This window comes from Notolabrus celidotus, chromosome 5, assembly GCF_009762535.1.
Source record: "Notolabrus celidotus isolate fNotCel1 chromosome 5, fNotCel1.pri, whole genome shotgun sequence".
Taxonomy (NCBI): domain Eukaryota; kingdom Metazoa; phylum Chordata; class Actinopteri; order Labriformes; family Labridae; genus Notolabrus; species Notolabrus celidotus.
In genome coordinates this window covers 2,185,850-2,205,158 of record NC_048276.1, presented here as the reverse complement: position 1 = coordinate 2,205,158, position 19,309 = coordinate 2,185,850, and the positions used below count along the sequence as shown (strand labels likewise).

General features: G+C 43.9%; 1 protein-coding gene across 1 annotated transcript in view; it reads left to right on the top strand.

Moving 5' to 3' along the window:
- fstl4 (follistatin-like 4) overlaps nucleotides 1-19,309 on the top strand; it is a 295,733-nt gene that overhangs the window by 17,828 nt on the left and 258,596 nt on the right. The window contains exon 3 of the mRNA XM_034683558.1: nucleotides 14,657-14,690. Within this exon, the coding sequence (XP_034539449.1) occupies nucleotides 14,657-14,690 (34 nt within the window). The remainder of the gene's footprint in view (nucleotides 1-14,656; nucleotides 14,691-19,309) is intronic.

The window sequence follows — 19,309 nt, the reverse complement described above, 5'->3', positions numbered from 1 at the left end:
CAAACCGGCGACCCTTCGGTTCCCAAGTCAGGTCCCAAGAGGGAATGGATGTCAGCTTTAAAGTGTGTTGGAGGGTATTCCATGAGTTAGGGGCATCAATGGAAAATGCTGATGGACCCAGTTCAGTGTTAACTTGAGGGACTTTCAAAATTGTGTAGAACAGAATCAGATCCGGTGCTGTGACGGATCAGAGACAGATCTGGTGGATTTGGCCGTTAGTGGTTGAATATCACTCCTGGAGGTGACATGATGGGATCTGCTTGATAGTTTCCTAACAGAGGAACTATCACAGCATGCATATTACCAGGGAACTTTAAACTTTGATGCAGGAATAAGTCAATCTGCAGCGTCACGTTAATTATAGTAAAATGACCCAATCTGTAAAAGCTGCTTATTTGGAACCAAATGCAACAAACCCCTGAACACAGAAACACTGAGTTCATGATTGGGTCTGGGGTGTTGTTTAACGAAGGACGGGAATGGAGAGGCAGATTTTTAACGAAGAGACGAGGTGGAGACGGAATGAATGCAGAGAAACTGGAGGAACAACAACAAAGAGAATGAAGATGAGGGCACGCTGCTGCTCTCTGGTGTTTTGATTTTTTCGGTAGCAGGGCAGGTCCCCGCTGCATTTACATTTTCATTATGAGTCCTTCTTATAAAGCTTTATTTTTCTTCTTCTGTTGAACTGCTCGAGGGTTAGTTCACCCTTTGTGAGGCACCTTCTGAGGAAACTCATGCAGGCAGAACATGTGCAGTGGTTACTGTTATAATAAGCTGTAGCTCTTTATGAAGATTGTGTTGGTAGCAGTTTGTGTTGTGCACAAATCTGTGGTGTAACTTTCTACATGCTCTCTTAAAGAACAGACGTTAATGTAGTTAGAGGGAGCAGTCAGGGGCCGGGAGCTGCAGAGGAGTCTAAGCTATACGGAGGTATCCTCCTCCATGTGGGTGGCTGTTCCATCTCCCCATCTTCTGAAGTCCGCAACCTGGGTGTCATTCTTGACTCCACCCTCTGCTTCTGGTCACACATCAAATCAGTCACAAAGTCTGCCTTCTATCACCTCAAGAACATCTCCTATCTGCGTCCATCTCTCTCAGATTCAGTTGCCCAGACCCTTGTCCATGCATTCATAACCTCCCGGCTGGATTACTGCAATGGAGTCCTGTTGGGGTACCCAGCAATGCCCTGGACCGGCTCCAATACGTGCAGAACTCAGCTGCCAGGGTTCTCACGCATACTAAGCCCTGGTAGCACATCACTCCCACTGGCTCCCTGTAAAGTACCCCATCTCCTATAAGCTCCTCCTCCTCACTTACAAATCCCTGCATGCCCTCGCCCCCCAATACCTGGCTGACCTCCTCCACCAACACACTCCATCCTGGAACCTAAGGTCTTCAGACCTGGGTCTCCTCTCCATCTCCCTGCGGACCTTTGGGGACAGACTCTGTGGAACTCTCTCCCTCCTGACATCTGCAGCGCCCCAGCCCTGGACACTTTTAAGAAAGCAGTTAAAAAGCACCTTTTCCTCAAGGCCTTACCCCATTAGATACTCCCACCTACCCCTCAGACCCCCTACCTGACCCTGTGAAGCCACCTTGGGTTTCTTGAAAGGCGCTAGTGAGTAGTTATTAGTTATAGAGTGCATGATGGGTGTTACTCTCAAACAAATCTTGGAGTACAACAACCTGACACAAGATGAGCCCAGCTTTGACAGAAAGTAACCTCTGTATTGATTTTGTTTACATCCACTTAAAGAAATAGTCTTCTTCTAACATTATGAAGAACTCTAACTTTAATTTATGGAGTGCTATATCTGTTAGGGAATAGGAAATGCAAAATGTAGTGAGTTTGTTGTTCATAAGTGTGTGTGTGTAGAAGCTGGGGACACATTTGAATAAATGAAATGTTTAGAGGAAGGATGGAGCCAGCAGTGGAAACATGAAACCACTCCAGCTAATGATGCCGAGATAAAAGCTGGAGTTTGTAAGACTCTGATTCTATTTTTGGACTCATCGGCGTCGAGCCTGTGAAGGTATTACTACTTACAGTAAGAACATTGCCAGTTCTTTGTTCCCTTCTGGCTCCTTTTCATTTAGCTCATTAAGAAGCTTGTTGGTGCGCTGATGAATTACTGTTACATAAGACAGGTCCCTTTCCTCCACGCTACAGACAGCAGGGAATAACTATTGAATGTAGATAGATGAACTCTTGTGAAAACAAAGACACTGATAGATTCAGCTCTCCCTCCCTGCTCCTCCCCTGGCGGCCTCTTTATCCTAATCTGGCTTCATCTTAAAGGTGACATATCGCGCTTTTTTCATCAACATATATTGGTCTAAGAGGTCCCCAAAACATGTCTTTAAAGTTTATGCTCAAAAAAACACTTTGAAATCAGATTTTGGTCTGCCTGAAAACCCCTCTTCTTCAGTCCTCCTCAGAACTGGCTGTTTTCTCTCTGACCACGCCCCCTCATGAAGTGGATGTGCCTTGGCTGTCCAGCACGTTGATCTAATGTTTACATGTTGGCTGAATATACACGGCTGCTCAGAGATCACGTTACTTCAACCCTCTAAATCTGATCCAGAATCTGATCCTGATGGAGAGGGGCCTGTAGCAGGACCTTTCTGAAGGATTGGTCACAGATTTAGTGTTTCTTGTTGTTTTATTTGTCAGTATGTCGACGTGTGTCTTGGTACACAGCTACAGCTACAGCTATGAACATGTAGCTATGTGGCTATGCTAATTAGCACTAGCACTTATCCATGATACATAAAAATCATCCACTAGATCTTCAAATCTGCAGACGTGGGGAGTAAAACCGACCTTTGTGTTTATTAAGACAGCCTACAACTAGCATGCCTCCCTCCTAAGCTCCTTGTTAGCACACACGTGTGCAGGTAATGAAAAACGGAGGAGGGGTTGAGTTGTATTTTATACAGTCTATGGGCTGAACAAGCTCCGAGCTCTGACTCCGTGACAGACCGGATATTGTTGTTACGTAACAAAAACACGGAAGTCTGAAACGGCTGGTTTCAGCACACATTTACAGAAAGGTGGAGAAATCAGAACAGGGGCAGAATGGATTCTTTTCATTCTTGGGGGGTTTGTAGACAGGGACACATATTTCAGGTAGAGAACCATTAAAAAGTCCATTTTGCATGACTCCCCACGTCTGCAGATTTGAAGATCTAGTGGATGATTTTTATTTATCAAGGATAAGTGCCAGCGCTAGTTAGCATAGCTACATAGCTACATGTCGTAGCTGTAACTGTGTACCAAGACACACGTCGACATACTGATAAATAAAACAACAAGAAACACTAAATCTGTGACCAATCCTTCAGAAAAGGTCCCGCTGCCTTTCTGGCAGAGGTCGGTTTGACTCCCCACGTCTGCAGATTTGAAGATCTAGTGGATGATTTTTATTTGTCATGGATAAGTGCTAGCGCTAGTTAGCATAGCCACATAGCTACATGTTCGTAGCTGTGTACCAAGACACACGTCGACATGCTGATAAATAAAACAACAAGAAACACTAAATCTGTGACCAATCCTTCAGAAAGGTCCTGCTGCAGGCGCCTCTCCGTCAGGATCAGATTCTGGATCAGATTCAGAGGGTTGAAGTAACGTGATCTCTGAGCAGCCGTGTATATTCAGCCAACATGTAAACATTAGATCAACGTGCTGGAGAGCTGGAGAAGCACATCCACTTCCTGAGGGGGCGTGGTCAGAGAGAAAACAGACTGTTCTGAGGAGGGCTGAAGAAGAGGGTTTTCAGGCAGACCAGAATCTGATTTCAAAGTGTTTTTTTGAGCATAAACTTTAAAGACATGTTTTGGGGACCTCTTAGACCAATATATGTTGATGAAAAAAGCGTGATATGTCACCTTTAATGGGCAAAAGTTTACAAGTGTTTTACAAAATAAATGGAGGACAAAGTTATATCTGTCTTTTTTCTCTGATCCGATCCATGACTCAAAACCGTGACCCGATCCGAACCGTGAGTTTTTTGATCCGTTGCACCCCTAGTCGATATGCTCCACATGAGAGACGGTAACTGAAGTCACTGCTTCACACTCGTCTGTAGAGGTTGGCACACAGGGAGTTAATTCCTGCAGAGTGTTGTTTGTGACTGGCTTTAAGAGCCAGAGAGAGAGATGGAGGTGGAGTAAGTGGGCACATATAAACATGCGGGTCCTTGAATGAGGAGTAAGGAACGAGCATAGTCAAGCTGACTGTGTAACAGTCACAGCCTGGCTTCAATAGCTTTGCTGTTTAAATTGCATTCCTACAAAATGTCAGTCTCTGTGGCGTCAGTGTCATTTTCTTGTTCTGTGGATGGTTTAAACGGCAGACGAGACGGGAGCATGAAGCACTCTGAGATTTGTTTGTAATAGTTCAAGAGGCTTTAACAATCTTACTGAGTTTATGTAGTCGAACTCTATTACTGCAATGAAAACCAATACCAACAGCTCAATTCAACAGTGACAGCAATAACAGCACATTACCCGACACCACAACAAAGGAGGATTCTGTTTTAATTCTGCACTCACTATAAATCACTGCTCCAAGCCTTTGTGGAGGGATAGAAGGTTTAGTTCTTACTTGATGATTGCACATTCACAAAATATCCTATCCAGAGGTTCTGGACTGATGTTAAAAAAACGTTTGCAAAATATTTGATATCAATATACCATTATGTCCTACAGTGGCCCTATTGGGAAACAAGATTCACTCACTGATGGTAGAGGCTGCTACAGTGAGGGACCATCAGTGTTAGCTAATCTCATTCGTACACATTCACACACCTCTGAACAACAGAGGGAGCAATTCGGGGTTCACTGTCTAAAGCAGGGGTGTCCAAAGTACGGCCCGGGGGCCAATTGTGGCCCAATGTCCATTTATTTATGGCCCCAAGCTTCCATCTTAAATTGTGTTATTTATAGCAAAGAAATGAATCACAGTTTCTTTCTACAAACAAAACTAAAGTCAATCCAGAAACGTCTCAAACTGCTTCATATGGACTACCTGTCTAAAGCCAAAGCTCTGGGAATTCTGCAAGACGGCAATAAAGAAGAAACACAAGGACTCTTAAAGTTGACAGGTTTTCAAATTAATCTTTTTATCATGATGTGAAAATGTTCTTGATGAACACTAAAACTTCAGAAGACACAAAAGAGGACACAAGACAAGATCAAATTATGAAATTGTGCAGAAAAGGCAAAATTTGGTGCATCAAAAATGTTCAGAACTCAGGAAAATAATTATTTTGTTCTTAAAATGTTGTCTGCTTGTCAGAAAGGTCTTAAAAACAACATGAAAAAGAAGTGTGATGAAATCTAGATCATGATCCTGCCATAGGAAGTTAATGAGACTATATTTTTACCACATTGCCCGACCAGATAAAATTTGCTCGTGTGTACATGGCTTGTGGAGAACTGAGGACTTCCTAGTTACTGATTTATTGAGACAAAATTTAAAATTATTGTTATTACATAAATATTTCATATATAACTTTTATGATTCCTAAGTCTCAGTAGGATGCACTGGCCCTGAGGTATTCTGACAACATCATATGTGGCCCTCTTTGAAAAAAGTTCGGACACCCCTGACCTAGACAACAAATGTGATTGACACTGAAAGTTGACATCTCTGATATGTTCAAAACAAGGTTTTCAGAAATGAAGTCAAACAGCAGCTAACATTAAACTTGTGCTGAAGAGTCCATATATGTGTTTTCTATTTTGATCACCTTCATGGTATTTAAGTCAGAACGTGGAGATAGAGGCGAGGCGACTTCATCTGGCCCCGTTGTCCTCCTAGCAGTCGTGATGCTTGTTTGATTCTTGTGCTGTTTGATTGCAATAAATCGAATTTCTATCCAAGCTGGCCAGTGTCACAAGGTTCATTCTGCATCTACACAGCACAGGCTGTTAAGATACAACACTATGTGTTGTTGTCTGCTGGCGCGTGGCGATGTCGTCACAGACAGGCAGCCTGAATTGAGTAACGTTTAACATCTTTATCATTAAAAGTGTGAAAAAAAACACATCCATAGAAAGTCTGCCGTGCTTCAATCCAATGTGTTATTTCCTAGTATCCATACAATCCATTTATTAGCTTCTAAAACGATGTTAGATCGATATATGGCGTCTGGAAGGACAACTTGCCGAGCACAGATCGATGTAGGAGATGAATCGTTACACCCTTAGTGTTGGCTAATGCTCAGTTCTTAAAGCTCCAGTCTTTATGAGCCGCTGAAAGTGTTGCATTGCTTGAGGAAGAAACAAACCATATCAAGCAGCTGCCTTCATTTATCTCAAAGCTGTCATTGTCTTTTCCATAGCAGAGTCTCCAAAGCTGAGTGTAAGGAAAAGAGGGAGAGTCATGGAGAGAGAGAGAGAGAGAGAGGACAGTATTTTTAGAAGAAGCACACGGCCCTTCTCTCACCTCCATGCTTGGTTTGATTCTCTAATCAATTGATCAAACAGCGACACTTGAGATGATGGAAGGCGGTGTTGATGAGCACACTCAATTTTATCCTGCCATCACGAGGAAGCACGTCTGCAATTAAGATGGACAGATGGCAGAACGAGAGAGGACTGTGGAGATGAAGAGACAAAGGAGGAGGTAGTGACAGGAGGCTCTGAAACTGCTGTGTTTTTGTGAAGCTTACGGTCTCCCGGGGCGCCGAGAGGGCCTCGCAGACACACACATGTTTTATCACTGAGCCTCATTACTGGCGACATCCACACTGAGGGACAAGAATGCAGAATGTCACAACACTTCAAATGCTGCCACGTATCGGCTCCTTCTGAAGGCTCTCCACTGTGCTATTTTTAAACGCTGTGTCGATCCTTTGTTTTTGCCTCTGTACGTTAAATTGCAGCTAAAGTTCAGATATATTCACACAGAGAGACATGCCTGTAACAAGCCGGAGTGATCGGGAGCTAACAAGCTCAGTGGGCACACAACTGCTTCATGCAGGTCAGCTTAACTCCAACCAAACGCAGCAACACGGATCAAATCTCATGCCCTGTGAGCTGCAGCACATTACTCCAACCAGTCATGACGTGCAACCATTCAAAAGAAACCTTTTCATTCACAATATATACCTGCATTTTAAAATACCTGTTAAAGGTGACATATCATGCAAAATGGACTTTTGAATGGTTCTCTACCTGAAATATGTGTCCCTGTCTACAAACCCCCTGAAAATGAAAATAATCCATTCTGCCCCTGTTCTGATTTCTCCACCTTTCTGTAACTGTGTGCTGAAACCAGCCGTTTTTCATTCCCTGCACACATGTGTGCTAACAAGGAGCTTAGGAGGGAGGCATGCTAGTTGTAGGCTGTCTTAATAAACACAAAGGTCGGTTTTACTCCCCACGTCTGCAGATTTGAAGATCTAGTGGATGATTTTTATTTTCCATGGAAAAGTGCTAGCGCTAGTTAGCATAGCCACATAGCTACATGTTGGTAGCTGTGTACCAAGACACACGTCGACATGCTGATAATTAAAAGAACAAGAAACACTAAATCTGTGACCAATGGTTCAGAAAGGTCCTGCTGCAGGCGCCACTCCGTCAGGATCAGATTCAGAGGGTTGAAGTAACTTGATCTCTGAGCAGCCGTGTATATTCAGCCAACATGTAAACATTAGATCAACGTGCTGGAGAGCCGAGGCACATCCACTTCCTGAGGGGGCGTGGTCAGAGAGCTCATTCTCATTTAAAGGCACAGACTCAGAAAACAGCCTGTTCTGAGCAGGGCTGAAGAAGAGGGGTTTACAGGCAGACCAGAATCTGATTTCAAAGTGTTTTTTTGAGCATAAACTTCAAAGACATGTTTTGGGGACCACTTAGACCAATATATGTTGATGGAAAAAGAGCAGAATATGTCACCTTTAAAGTCAACTACATGACAGCAAAATGTTTTCATTCACATCTTGGTGTTGAGATGTTTCTGCCCCTTGCTCTGCTCTCTGATGCTGCAGGACAAACCTATGATCCCAGCATCCCCAGAATCCTCTTTGTGCAGCTTTGCACAGCTGCTTCACTTAAAGCTAGGGTTGGTAGTCACGGAAAACTAGCATGAATTTGAATGTAGCATTTCCTCAGGACTCCGTCTAACCCCCCTCCCCTCGGAGCTCCTCCAAAACGACGCCCCCGCCCACATGCACGAGCGCCGCTGATTCATGACCATATGATGGTGACTGATTCAAAACCGGTCCTCACCAAAACATTCTCATAGTGAAAGTTAAAAACACAAACAAACATGGCTGCTGTTAGCACTCACAACTGTCATGCTAGCTTTATCCAGTTGTACCAGTGACACGATATCAGGAGAAAAGTTATAACACATATATAACACTGTAACAGCTCTACTGTTTGTTAAACGTGTTCAGTGTAGATGTTCTTAATTCCTACAGTGTTGACAGTCAGTGAAGGCATCAGGAGAGGTGTAGAGTGTGTGAGCGGGAGAGAGGAGAGACAAGAGAAGTTCTTCATTCTTCTGTAGGACTTACTAAATGTCATTAATTATTCTGCTTGTCAGAGCCCCCGTGGTGAGAGCTTTGTAGACTCTGATCCGGACTACAGTCCTGAGCAAAGCCCCTCATCAGGTCAGAGGGGACAGGCCTGAGGTGGAGCGAGAGGGGCAGTCAGTAGAGTCAGGGGAAGCAGAGGCAGGAGACAGGGGGTGAACGCTGGGGAAATGTACGCTCTGCAGGAGGCGGGCAGAACGGCAGGACAGGATTTGATTGGTTCATAATTTTGGGCCCCAAACACAGGGATTGGTTGGTGTTTTCTCAGGTTTACTCCGGCTGTAGATAGCAGCTTTTTTTTACCTCTTTTCTAAGAACACATTATGTGTTGATTACCATCAGGACATAAAGATCATTTTAACCAGTATAACAAAAAGTGGATCTAAATCTGAACACCAACCCCAGCTTTAATGATCCATCCCTCTTTTTATATTGAAGTTGCCAAGTTTAGAAATTTAATCCAGAGAACAATGAGCGATGATAACTTTGATTTATTGCTGATACAAAAAGGATAATATTAATTCTAAAAATGCAAATAGGAGAACAGTTAATGTTTATTCTTCATATATAACACTGAGTATAAGAAAGTCTGCTTCACCCTGGAAACAAAACGTGTGTGTTGTGAACTTATTTTTAATAACATAGCTTCTTTTGTTTAATATGCAGTCTAATTAATAGCAGGCCTTATCTCTTTTTTGGCACGAGTTTGTAGACTATTCTGTTTGACTAATTAATATTTGCCTAAAGCCTTTGACTGTATTATTTGGAAAGCTGAGAGCTTTAACAACAAACAATAAGCAGTCTTCTGGCCTCATCCATCCTCCTCTCTGTGACGGCACCTCGCTTCACGCTGCAGGTAAGGCTGCCAGAGGGGTGCAGATTATTGTTTTATCCCCAAAGTGAAGAAGAATAAAGAGCTTATTGGGTTTAAATATTACCTGCATTTAGTGTAGCCTGCTCTCATCATCTCTGTCTTTGTCAAACAGGCGCCTTACGTCTGTGGAAAATAAACCAGGGTTAGATTAAACAGGAAGTTAAACACAGGACGTGAACATCATTTCATTCAAGAGGTGTTTGATTACTTTACGTCTCCCTTACAGACTTAGCTGCTCTCATGATAACTCGTGGATTTAAACTATTGTCCTTTTTAACTCACTTAAAATATTTACAATTGCAAAACAACAATATGTGCAAAATCAGATGAAAGTCATTTTTCTGCAGAAACAGAAGTTCAATCAGGAGAGACACAATTTGAATATTAAAGGTTATTTATAACAACTGAATAAATGATGAAACTTGACAGAAATCTTTGGTGTAAGGACTCTATGGGGATCATTTTGTGAGTGCAGGATGTGTGAATTTGGCAGCTGAAGAAATCCCCCTAGAGTCCAGACTCTGGTGGTGTAGGTGGTTGATGATCCTAGGAATTGAAGACTTGCAGAGACCAGGTGGAGATGGGGAGGTGGAGGGGTGCGCACCATCAATGCAAGAAGGAACTAGCTGGAGAGAGAGATGGACACTTTTAAAAAGACAGCAGAGAGTTGATAGGCTGACGATAAAGGCGTGCCACTGAGCTATTGGATGACGCCGCTGCTGATTAGCCAATCAGCTCCAGAGCATGCAGCTGGAAGCGGGTGAGCTTTTGAACGAGGGAGAGGAGAGTTCAACAACTGCTGTGATTCCTTTATAGTCTTCCTGTCTGAACTTTCCCTAGAGCTACATGTGTTGTAGGGCTGCAGAGTTGCTCATGCTGATTGTGAATCATACCTTGATCTTTAAGGCTGAACACATGTTTGATTTATTCTCTATATCATGCAGCAGATATGCATGAAAGAGTTCCCCTCATGGTGCTGTTGTGTTCCTGATACTGTGACACTTCTTTAAAGGCCCTGTGAGGAGTTTTGAACTGGCTGAGAAACAGACTGAAAATGATACTGATGCCTCTTCATGACCTTTAATAGCAAACAAGACCATCAGCAACAACACTGACACCTTCTTTGTTGTCATTTTTAATGCCTGAAACCGCCCTGAGGGGGTAGGTGTCAGACCAGATGATGGAAATCTCGCTTCAGAAACAGCCTTTATTTGACTGTTCTCATGGAAAATAATCACATTGTCTGATAAAGTTGACTGTTAAAGACAACAGGATGAGGTTTTTGTTGAAAACACTACATTAACATGTATACAACAAGAGATAAGAGGTATTACTTTGTCCACAAGGGGGCGCCAGAATCAGTACAAAACAAAAGTTCCTCACATCAGCTTTAAATGATGCTGATGGGCGAGTTGGTGAGGCCAGTTTGATTGTCTGCTTCTGTACTTGAATTGTCTGGTGTGAGGGCCGCAGTAACGGACTCTCCTGATACCAGCAGGTGATATTACATCGTGAAGGATTAGAACTTGTCCACGATCTGCAAATCCAGAGAGACCGTAGTATCGGCACGCTCTTTCTGTTGCAGCTCTATGCTAATAGATGCATCAACTGCATCTTCAAGCTGTTTTCATGTGACTCCCCTGTGTTTTGAGTAGGGGTGGGGATCGAAAAACCGGATCCGACTTAGAACCGGTTCCAATTGGTCAATTCCATCCGTCGCGGTACGTTGCATTACGTCACACACTACGTACCTCAAATATGCTGAAGCATTTGTCGACTCAGCCTCGAAGCTTGGGGTTCGCGTCGCGCCTACCTCTCCCCTTTCGGAGTCGGGACGCTTTCCCTCAGGCTCGAGGGGGCCACGTCCGGACTCACGCGGCCGAAAATGAGGCACCTAGAGCGGGTAAATACCTCCGCAATGACACCTTCTTTGTTGTCATTTTTAATGCCTGAAACCGCCATGATGGGGGTAGGTGTCAGACCAGATGATGGACATCTCACTTCAGAAACAGCCTTTATTTGACTGTTTTCATGGAAAATAATCACATTGTCTGATAAAGTTGACTGTTAAAGACAACAGGATGAGGCTTTTGTTGAAAACACTACATTAACATGTATACAACAAGAGATAAGAGGTATTACTTTGTCCACAAGGGGGCGCCAGAATCAGTACAAAACAAAAGTTCCTCACAGCAGCTTTAAATGATGCTGATGGGCGAGTCGGTGAGGCCAGTTTGATTGTCTGCTTGTTTACTTGAATTGTCTGGTGTGAGGGCTGCAGTAACGGACTCTCCTGATACCAGCAGGTGATATTACATCGTGAAGGATTAGAACTTGTCCACAATCTGCAAATCCAGAGAGACCGTAGTATCAGCACGCTCTTTCTGTTGCAGTTCTATGCTAATAGATGCATCAACAGCATCTTCAAGCTGTTTTCATGTGACTCCCCTGTGTTTTGAGTAGGGGTGGGGATCGAAAAACCGGATCCGACTTAGAACCGGTTCCAATTGATCAATTCCATCCGTCGCGGTACGTTGCATTACGTCACACACTACGTACCTCAAATATGCTGAAGCATTTGTCGACTCGGCCTCGAAGCTTGGGGTTCGCGTCACGCCTACCTCTCCCCTTTCGGAGTCGGGACGCTGTCCCTCAGGCTCGAGGGGGCCACGTCCGGACTCACACGGCCGAAAATGAGGCACCGAGAGCGGGTAAAATACCTCCGCAATGACACCTTCTTTGTTGTCATTTTTAATGCCTGAAACCGCCATGATGGGGGTAGGTGTCAGACCAGATGATGGACATCTCACTTCAGAAACAGCCTTTATTTGACTGTTTTCATGGAAAATAATCACATTGTCTGATAAAGTTGACTGTTAAAGACAACAGGATGAGGCTTTTGTTGAAAACACTACATTAACATGTATACAACAAGAGATAAGAGGTATTACTTTGTCCACAAGGGGGCGCCAGAATCAGTACAAAACAAAAGTTCCTCACAGCAGCTTTAAATGATGCTGATGGGCGAGTTGGTGAGGCCAGTTTGATTGTCTGCTTCTGTACTTGAATTGTCTGGTGTGAGGGCCGCAGTAACGGACTCTCCTGATACCAGCAGGTGATATTACATCGTGAAGGATTAGAACTTGTCCACGATCTGCAAATCCAGAGAGACCGTAGTATCGGCACGCTCTTTCTGTTGCAGCTCTATGCTAATAGATGCATCAACTGCATCTTCAAGCTGTTTTCATGTGACTCCCCTGTGTTTTGAGTAGGGGTGGGGATCGAAAAACCGGATCCGACTTAGAACCGGTTCCAATTGGTCAATTCCATCCGTCGCGGTACGTTGCATTACGTCACACACTACGTACCTCAAATATGCTGAAGCATTTGTCGACTCAGCCTCGAAGCTTGGGGTTCGCGTCGCGCCTACCTCTCCCCTTTCGGAGTCGGGACGCTTTCCCTCAGGCTCGAGGGGGCCACGTCCGGACTCACGCGGCCGAAAATGAGGCACCTAGAGCGGGTAAAATACCTCCGCAATGACACCTTCTTTGTTGTCATTTTTAATGCCTGAAACCGCCATGATGGGGGTAGGTGTCAGACCAGATGATGGACATCTCACTTCAGAAACAGCCTTTATTTGACTGTTTTCATGGAAAATAATCACATTGTCTGATAAAGTTGACTGTTAAAGACAACAGGATGAGGCTTTTGTTGAAAACACTACATTAACATGTATACAACAAGAGATAAGAGGTATTACTTTGTCCACAAGGGGGCGCCAGAATCAGTACAAAACAAAAGTTCCTCACAGCAGCTTTAAATGATGCTGATGGGCGAGTCGGTGAGGCCAGTTTGATTGTCTGCTTGTTTACTTGAATTGTCTGGTGTGAGGGCTGCAGTAACGGACTCTCCTGATACCAGCAGGTGATATTACATCGTGAAGGATTAGAACTTGTCCACAATCTGCAAATCCAGAGAGACCGTAGTATCAGCACGCTCTTTCTGTTGCAGTTCTATGCTAATAGATGCATCAACAGCATCTTCAAGCTGTTTTCATGTGACTCCCCTGTGTTTTGAGTAGGGGTGGGGATCGAAAAACCGGATCCGACTTAGAACCGGTTCCAATTGATCAATTCCATCCGTCGCGGTACGTTGCATTACGTCACACACTACGTACCTCAAATATGCTGAAGCATTTGTCGACTCGGCCTCGAAGCTTGGGGTTCGCGTCACGCCTACCTCTCCCCTTTCGGAGTCGGGACGCTGTCCCTCAGGCTCGAGGGGGCCACGTCCGGACTCACACGGCCGAAAATGAGGCACCGAGAGCGGGTAAAATACCTCCGCAATGACCCCCGAGGAAAAGCGTTTCTTCCTCTCCAAACTCAAAGTCTTTGCATCCACCGCTGTAAAGACTTAGGGTTGAATTTGACTTGTATGAAAGGTGCTATATAAAGAAAGCTTGATTGATTGATTGATTGATTGATTGATTGATTGATGTATAGTGTGTAAGATAGAGACAGTGGCAAAGCTTACCTTGATGTATGTGTGGTGACCATATTTCCCTGTTCTTGTGTGTAAGTGCTGAATAAGCTGGATTCAAATTTAATCAAACATGGATTTTTTTTATTAATACATATTATTCATGTAATTTGCATGCAAAACAGGTCTACCTCAACCACGGACAAAATATTCAACTGGCAGCAACACTTCAAAAGTAGCCCAATTATGCAGGAAAACCGCAGACCAGGCAGCCCTGCACCCTGCTGGGGTCTCTCCTCTGAAGTTCTGCAGCAATCCAAACACTACTAAAGCCATAATCAAGCCATAACTGAAAGGGAAATGTGTTTAGAGACCAAATCCTGACATCATACCTACAGTTTGGACTGACAAATCAGCATTCATCCAACGTCTGAATTGATGCTTCACAACAGCACAGTGACACCTGCCATGGAGGCCTGTTTGTTTATCAATTACAGTGATTGGATTGATTCTGGGACTCATCTTTGTAAAGGTCTTCTTGTCATTCTCTCTCACTCGTCTGTGTCTCTTTCCCTTTCTGTCACTTTCTCTCTCTTCACCTTTGTTTTCTGTCTCCATCTCTCTCTGAACCCAGGAAAGAGGAAAAAGGCAAAGTAACGGATGGTGCGCGAAGAAAGCGAGCGAACGGGTTGTTTTTGTCTCACTCTTCTGAGCCTGTAATAACCACTTTTGTGTGTGTGCTCTGTGTTTGCAGGAGAAGGGGAAAGCAGACGGCGACATCGATCAATGTGAGTACACTCACTGTGTTCAAAACCAAACAGCATTTTTCAAAATGTGCCGTGTTGTGCTCCATGACGGATTCTTTCCTGTCCTTCTGTAATTCTGGCGTGCACTTTGCTGTTCTGATTGCTGGGAAATGCTGCTGGTGGGAAGTCATTCAAATCCAAATGGTGCCCATAAAACGGACAATGCAGCCGGTAATGGAGGAGACGTCTGATGATGAAATAAGTGTGACAGTCTGGAAAATGACACTTACTGTTGCTCTCTGGTAGAGTTTGAAATAATCTGAGTTGTGACTGGATGCCGATGGATAAACTTCAAATCCGGGTGTGGCTTTGGGATTCATCGGTTTGCTTATCCAGCTCTTCCTCTGAGAGAAAATATTACTTTTTGTTTGTTTCAACACCACCCCATCATTTCCTGCCTTCCTTTTTAACTCAACAACACATTCAAAGAAAAGTGGAGGCATCTGAAATCACTCATCCAAAGTGACAAGTCTTCTATAATCTGAGAAATGTATTCGTCAGGTGAATAATTACGTAGCTGTCAACCGTCCTCGGTCTGCCGTCAGGGATGATTAAGTATTGTTTGTTCGGCCAGGCCTTGTAGGTTGTTTTTCCACTGCAGTGACTCCTGAGGCTGTAAGGAGGATTATTCACAACTGGACGACTCGATTTATGGAACAGACGCAGTCCAGTAAATATAAAGGTGGACGATTCTCTCAAAGTTTAGAATGAAGACAGTGGGATGGGCTCGGACTCAGGGATGTTCAGTTTGGAAGAGTTAGAGTTAGATACCAAACAGTAGGGATGTCCTGATCAGCTTTTTAAATATTGAATATTTGCCAATACTAGGTTGTAACCCTTTAACTGAGGTTAAAGGTGACATATCATGCAAAATTGACTTTTTAATGGTTCTCTACCTGAAATATGTGTCCCTGTCTACAAACCCCCCCGAGAATGAAAAGAATCCATTCTGCCCCTGTTCTGATTTCTCCACCTTTCTGTAAATGTGTGCTGAAACCAGCCGTTTCAGACTTCAGTGTTTTTGTTACGTAACAACAATATCCGGTCTGTCACGGAGTCAGAGCTCGGAGCTTGTTCAGCCCATAGACTGTATAAACTACAACTCAACCCCTCCTCCGTTTTTCATTACCTGCACACATGTGTGCTAACAAGGAGCTTAGGAGGGAGGCATGCTAGTTGTAGGCTGTCTTAATAAACACAAAGGTCGGTTTGACTCCCCACGTCTGCAGATTTGAAGATCTAGTGGATGATTTTTATTTATCATGGATAAGTGCTAGCGCTAGTTAGCATAGCTACATAGCTACATGTCGTAGCTGTGTACCAAGACACACGTCGACATACTGACAAATAAAACAACAAGAAACACTAAATCTGTGACCAATCCTTCAGAAAGGTCCCGCTGCCTCTCTGGCAAAGGTCGGTTTGACTCCCCACGTCTGCAGATTTGAAGATCTAGTGGATGATTTTTATTTGTCATGGATAAGTGCTAGCGCTAATTAGCATAGCCACATAGCTACATGTTCATAGCTGTAGCTGTAGCTGTGTACCAAGACACACGTCGACATACTGACAAATGAAACAACAAGAAACACTAAATCTGTGACCAATGGTTCAGAAAGGTCCCGCTGCCTTTCTGGCAGAGGTCGGTTTTACTCCCCACGTCTGCAGATTTGAAGATCTAGTGGATGATTTTTATTTGTCATGGATAAGTGCTAGCGCTAGTTAGCATAGCCACATAGCTACATGTTCGTAGCTGTGTACCAAGACACACATCTACATACCATAGACTGTAAAAAATATGGACGTAGTATCCGTGACGTCCCCCATCTGTTCCTGAGAGCTGTTTTTAAGCAAATCGACGGCAGCAGCCATATTGGTAATGCAGAACTCAACTAGGCAGAGTGTGACGTAGTGTGAGTCTCTTAGCCAATGGCTGTGTGTTCCCGACCGGGAGTCACGTCAGTCATGTCCTTATTTGGGCAAAACTCATAATCTTAATATCTTCTTAACCGTCATGTTAGAAAAAAAATTCACCCCCCGTACAGTGTGTGCCATTAGAGAGATTAGCGTTGTAGGGCCAAGCCGTTTTTTGAACCAGGCTGTAAACATGTTTATTAATGCTGCAAAGATCGTCTTTTTCCCATTCATGTCTATGTGGTTTCCAGTGTTTCTGCAGCCAGCCTCAAGTGGATTTTCGATGTACTGCAGTTTATATCACTTCCGCATTGGCTTCATCGTTTGAGACCGGAGTTTGCCGCTTGCTACATACTGACAAATAAAACAACAAGAAACACTAAATCTGTGACCAATGGTTCAGAAAGGTCCTGCTGCAGGCACCTCTCCGTCAGGATCAGATTCTGGATCAGATTCAGAGGGTTGAAGTAACGTGATCTCTGAGCAGCCATGTATATTCAGCCAACATGTAAACATTAGATCAACGTGCTGGACAGCCGAGGCCACATCCACTTCCTGAGGGGGCGTGGTCAGAGAGAAAACAGAGTGTTCTGAGGAGGACTGAAGAAGAGGGCTTTTCAGGCAGACCAGAATCTGATTTCAAAGTGTTTTTTTGAGCATAAACTTTAAAGACATGTTTTGGGGACCTCTTAGACCGATATATGTTGATGAAAAAAGAGTGATATGTCACCTTTAAGTATTCATGAAGGGCCTCCAGGTCTTGTCAAAATAATAACTTGATCCTGAAAGTGAGAATCAGATCTTCTCTAGGTGTAATTTTTATCCTTGATTGATGAAGGTACATGTTGTTCAAATAAGTCTTCTTACAGGGATTTCTGATGTTAGTGTCAGGATTGCTGGTGTTGAAAGGGACAGTCATGAAGCCACTGAGCTGAAGTCTTCCTCTCATTCTGACCGTGGCCTTCACATTCACACGTCTCTGTTTCTATGCCTGCTGTTTTGTGTATTTTTGCTGCATTGTAGTGCATGACAGTGAGATTGAGTGGCTGTGTGTAAGTTACTGTAACAGCATTATTTCCAAGGCTGACTGCATCCTATTTGACAAGTGACTAGCTCTGTAAGCATTAGGCCCCATTATGATGTGTTGTTTTCATCCCCACAGTGAGAGCTGTTTCCTTGCTCGCAGAGTTCTCTGTGCCCGCTTCCATTCGACCTAAACATGACCCAGAGGATTTCTTTTCTTCATGTTTATTATTCAGCATCCAGTGCGGCATGTGTTTTCTTTCTTTACCTCAGGATGTGTGCTGGTTTATTACCAACATTGTACTCTGAACAGAAAGGTAGCAGGTAGCTTTCCAGGTGATAATTGCTTTTCTAGCCATGTGCGTTTTCCTCACCTGCTTTTTTGCAATTATGCCGCAGCATCACACATGCCCGGACGGACGGTAGGAATGCTGGGAGGTGTTTTCTGGTACAGGCGTTTCCATCATCCTCTCCTCTCCCCTCCCTCCTCCTTGCAGATGTTTATTCTGACTTATGGAGGAGGAAGGAACAGTGGCATTGAAGGGGTGTGCTGATAAAAACAAACAGAAAGAGAGTGGTAGCTCGGCCCCAGAAGCACAATGCGAAAGCACATCTCTATAAGCTGCAGGCGGTTTGTGGAAGCGGAGTGAATGTGTCGGCACTTTTGTTGAAAAGAAGCACACAAACACAGATGTTGGCTGAGGCATTATTTAGTATTCAGTCACAGGAAGTTTATTGGAACACCAGAAGAGGAAAAACAATGGATTAAAGGTCATGGCTTTGAATTTGCATACACTTTGCCCATGTCATTTTAAGAATTATGTTCAGGGCTTTAGGTCCAAGTGACAGAGTCATTGTATCAGTGCCCATGGTCAGCTGAGGTCCTTCTGTGTTTAGCTTATTATTGTGGTTGTCTCCGTTCCTGCTTCTTTAACTCTGGGTTTTGAATTTGAAGGTCTTTCTCTACATTACCTCGCTGTGTTCAATCTTTAGTTTTAAACCAAGCAGCAACCTCCAGTCTCAAACGATGAAGCCCATGCAGAAGTGTTATAAACTGCAGTTCCTTGAGCGTCCTCTTGAGGCAGGCTGCAGAAACACAGGAAACCACATACACACCCATTCAAAGAAGACAATCTTTGCAGCATTAATAAACATGTTTACAGCCTGGTTAAAAAAACGGCTTGGGTCTACGTAGCTGATTTCTCTATCTCCACCATAGACTATAAATAAAAATGGACAGCGTTGCTCCGCCTCTTCCTGTTGTACGGTTCTGAAGCCAAAAAATCCCCCTCCTGGGCGCCGCCATTGTGCAGCCAGAGCCTGCGAATCCACTGTAATAAGCTCCGCCCTACAGCGTAACGTCACAAGACGCTGTGTGCCTTTTGAAGTTTCCCTCCACGGCGGCTGTGAATCAAAGGAAACAGGAAGTAAAACCCCGTTTTTTAAACTCTAATAACCAACGAAGAAGAAACTTCTCAGGAAAAAGAGGACTTGGACACAAAACAGTCAAATACTAACTACATATCACCACAGCATACGGATGGGAGAAACATTCGTACCATGTGTATTTATTTTTTAAAGTTTGACTGCTCCTCCATTCAAATGAATGGGGAGACAGATTTTTTGACCTATACTGCAGCCAGCCACCAGGGGGCAGACACACT